Source organism: Aegilops tauschii, chromosome 3 (genome assembly GCF_002575655.3).
Source record: "Aegilops tauschii subsp. strangulata cultivar AL8/78 chromosome 3, Aet v6.0, whole genome shotgun sequence".
Lineage (NCBI taxonomy): Eukaryota > Viridiplantae > Streptophyta > Magnoliopsida > Poales > Poaceae > Aegilops > Aegilops tauschii.
The window spans coordinates 53716471-53720268 of NC_053037.3; the positions used below are offsets into that span (position 1 = coordinate 53716471).

At 46.9% G+C, this 3798-nt stretch overlaps 1 protein-coding gene across 1 annotated transcript; it reads left to right on the forward strand.

The window, feature by feature from the left end:
* The first annotated feature begins 1439 nt into the window (after window positions 1-1439).
* LOC120976453 (anaphase-promoting complex subunit 10-like) lies at window positions 1440-3567 on the forward strand. The gene is made up of 5 exons (XM_073495893.1): window positions 1440-1651; window positions 1767-1827; window positions 1931-2023; window positions 2479-2549; window positions 3041-3567. Exons 1-5 carry the CDS (start codon window positions 1479-1481, stop codon window positions 3126-3128), a joined length of 486 nt encoding a protein of 161 aa, XP_073351994.1. The 5' UTR covers window positions 1440-1478; the 3' UTR covers window positions 3129-3567.
* Window positions 3568-3798: the final 231 nt, after the last annotated feature.

The window sequence follows — 3798 nt, forward strand, 5'->3', positions numbered from 1 at the left end:
CGGTGAATCACTTGGGGAGGCTAAATTTCGTGTTTTGACTCTTTTCTGAAACCTATTCGACATCTGACCCTAGTCTGATAAAATTTTGAGATCTGACCCTTTTTGCTACCGCCAGGGTCCATAGCGGTAGGGTCTAACAGTCTACCGCCAAGATCCCTGGCGGTAGGGTTGCATGCCCTACCGTCAAGTGTTGAATGCAGTACGTGCTCGTGCCTACCGTCAAGCACCTTGGCGGTAGGGTTATACAGGCTACCGCCAGTTCGTTTAGCGGTAGGGATGTTTCCTACCGCCAAGGTCTCTGGCGGTAGGTTGTTATACCCTACCGCCATGGACCCTGGCGGTAGCAAAATGATCAGATCTCAAAAAAATTTCAAACTAAGGTCAGATGTCGAATAGGTTTCATAAAAGGGTTAAAACACGAAATTTTGCCACTTGGGGACGATCGATGTCAACAAAGCCAAGAGTCGCCGACCATTCCCGGGATGTTAGGTTAGTGCCCTGTACAGCCGGTATGGCGGTCTTCGTACTACTACGACACCACAGGGTTACAGTAAAAAAAAACTCTGTGTGTACTGCTAGTGCTAGTACTGGCTAGTAGAAAATGTTTGTTTGTACCCAGCAGTTTAAGGAAGCGGTAGGCTGGACTGGGAGCACGAGCACCCCGGCCTGTGCGCCGAGATCGGCGCCGATTCCATGCATCACTTGGCGCGCGCCCGATACATTGCCCCCGAGGCCTCCACCAACTGGAAGCGCGCGTCGGTCGCCTTCGGATCCGATTAACTTCCTAGTACTACGCACGAGCAATGCGGCGGAACGCACAACGTGCGATGTCCTGGGAGTCACGCAAGTCCGCAGCAAGATTGCGCGCACGTACTCCGCCGCATGTAGGGGTAGGGCAACACCGAAACAGTGCATTACTAGAAAAAGGGCTATAGATTGGATTGACACTAATGGCGCACCAGACAAGCGATATACTAATGGCGCACCACCTTCTGATACGCCATTAGAGTTGAAACTACTAATGGCGCATCCAGACACGGTGCGCCATTACTAGTTGTAACTAGTAATGGCGCACCTGCTGGAAAGTGCGCCACTAATGTTGTTTTTTCTATTATATTTTTTATTCCTTTTTTGCAAAACTATTAATGGCGCACCGGTAAAAGATGCGCCATTGCTATCTATACGTATGGCGCACCCCTACCAGTGCGCCATTGCTATCACCCCTTATCCCCTCCCTCTAGTCACGTTCTCTCCCCTCCCCTTCCTCCTGACACACCCACCCACCTCCCTCCACTTCGATCTAGATCGGGAAGCCCCGGCCGCCCGCCTCTTCCTCTCCCTCCAGACCACGGCGAGCCCCCTTCCCCCTCCCTCACACCACACCCCACGCGCACGCGGCAGAGAGAGAGAGAGAGAGATCGGAGGGGATCGCGCGCCGAGGTGGTAAGTAGATCGGCCGGAGAGGAGGGAGAAGGAAGATGATACTCGCCGTGCTCTTCGCCAACTCCGAAGGCAATATCCGCATCGAGAAGATGATACCCTCCTACTCCCAACCACTCACACCACATCGAGAGGCCTGGAGCGTCAGCTCCTGCAAGCCCCGCAACGGCGTCGCCTCCCTCCGCGACGACAGCCTCGACACCTACTGGCAGTCAGCGCCCTACCCGTCCTCGTCGTCTCCCCCCGTCGAAATCTCTCCTCTTTCTGTCTCGCGGAATCACGGGCTGAGCCGAGCCGCCGTCGGTGGTGGATTTTATTTTTGTCAGGTCGGACGGCGCGCAGCCGCACCTGGTCAACATCCAATTCCAGAAGAAGGTGCAGCTGCAGGTGAGCACCATGAGTAGCTGCTGCTTCCGTTACATTTTTGTCTAAATGGCGTTTGATCCTTTTTCTCTTCTGAATTAATCTGTTGCTGGATTGGGGGCTTCAGCTTGTTGTGCTGTACGTGGATTTCAAGCTGGACGAGAGCTACACGCCCAGCAAGATCTCCATCCGGGCCGGCGACGGCTTCCACAATCTCAAGGTGGTAACTCCCTCCACCGCGATACATCGTCGTTTCAACAATGTTCAGGGGCTTCTGATCTGTGCTCGATGGTCAGAGGACTTAGCAAATGTTGTTGCTTGAGGATGGCATTTGATGTCTGGCCCTTTCGGTTCTGATTTCTACCCCTGGTCTTCATCTTGTACCAAACTGGTGGCCTGGTCTGTGCATTCGGGTTTCTAGACCTGGGGGCTGCTGCATGTTCTCATTGTTATAGTTATGGATTACACTACCTTATTGTCAACATCATATTGTGACGTATCATAGGATTACCTTATTGAAATATTGATTGGGAAACTTGGTCTCTTTCTGCAATTCCTCTGCATTGCGCCTGCTTGTCCAGTGAACACTGAACCGATCCTTGAAAATTCAAATTTACAGTGATAATATTGTCTTTGATCTGAAATAATGGGCCACTATATTTACCATGCTTCCAGGAAATTAAAACGGTGGACCTTTTGAAGCCAGTAGGATGGGTTCATATATCATTATCTGGCACTGATCCCCGGTATGGATTTTGTAACTTAAACCCTGTGATGCCTTTGTTTTCCTTCCTCTAGCATTGAAACTTCAGAATGTAGCTCACCTTACCATCTGATGGCATACTATGCATCTATGTTTACAACTCCCGTAATAATTAAATTCCATTTCAACATGTTGGATGGCACTAGTTTTCAGCACACTGCCTGTGCAGGCCACTGCTTGCATAAATTTCATGGTTTACTATGTTACTATTGTTGTTTTGCTAGTAGCTGAATTTTCCTTAGATTTTGATAAACTTAGATACTATGTCAAAGTGCAAGAATATCTGATGCTGCAGCTAATTCATTTCAGTCTTATAATAACCCACTAGATTTCAGTTTGACATATAATTTGCCCACTACAAAAATGTGAGGAATTCAGAACTAATTTAAGAATGATATTGTTTGGATCGAACTGCTTATTTTTACTGCCTTTGCAGACAGTGGCATAATTCTCTTTCTTGCTATATTTGTGCAGAGAAACATTCATTCATACATTTATGCTCCAAATTGCGGTGCTGGCCAATCACCTGAATGGTATTGTTGGTACCCTGATTCATTGTTGACAAGAGTCAAGAGTTCACATAGAACTAGATATTTACAAGGAAATGACAGACAATATCTCTGCTTATGACCCCAATTGAATTCATGAATTGTGTGAGTCGAGTAAATATTCGACAGGAACAGTGTAGTGTTAGTAATGGCATCCAATGCTTACTACCGAGTTAGAGTTTGAATATAAAAACTAGTACTGTAGATGTTTACGTGCAAATCACATACATTATCTGCTGGCTAACCTGATTTAACTAGTTAATTCAGTATGGCCACGACCGTAAGTTGGATACTGTACATGCAGCCACCCAGCCATCTATTAGCATTCTGTAATACGACTATATATAGTAGTAGTAAATCATTTCTAGTGTTTGCCTGCGTAAGACAAAAGGCCAAATGCAAGCAAAAGAAAAATCGGACAGGAAGAGTGTACCGTTGATACCCTGGTTTATTTGTTGATTGACCCGTAGTCAGATTGCCTAGCTAATAGATGCTGACATGCGAATCACATAAAGTGCTGATCGATACCTGACCCCAGTCAGAGTTGACGTAGAGGACTTGGATGTTTACAAGCAAATCACATACTGTATGACAATAATATACTCAAAATTCATTTCCATTATAATCTTACTCATACAATATTCACACCATGTAATTCTGGAAATATATGCTCATATCTAGTTC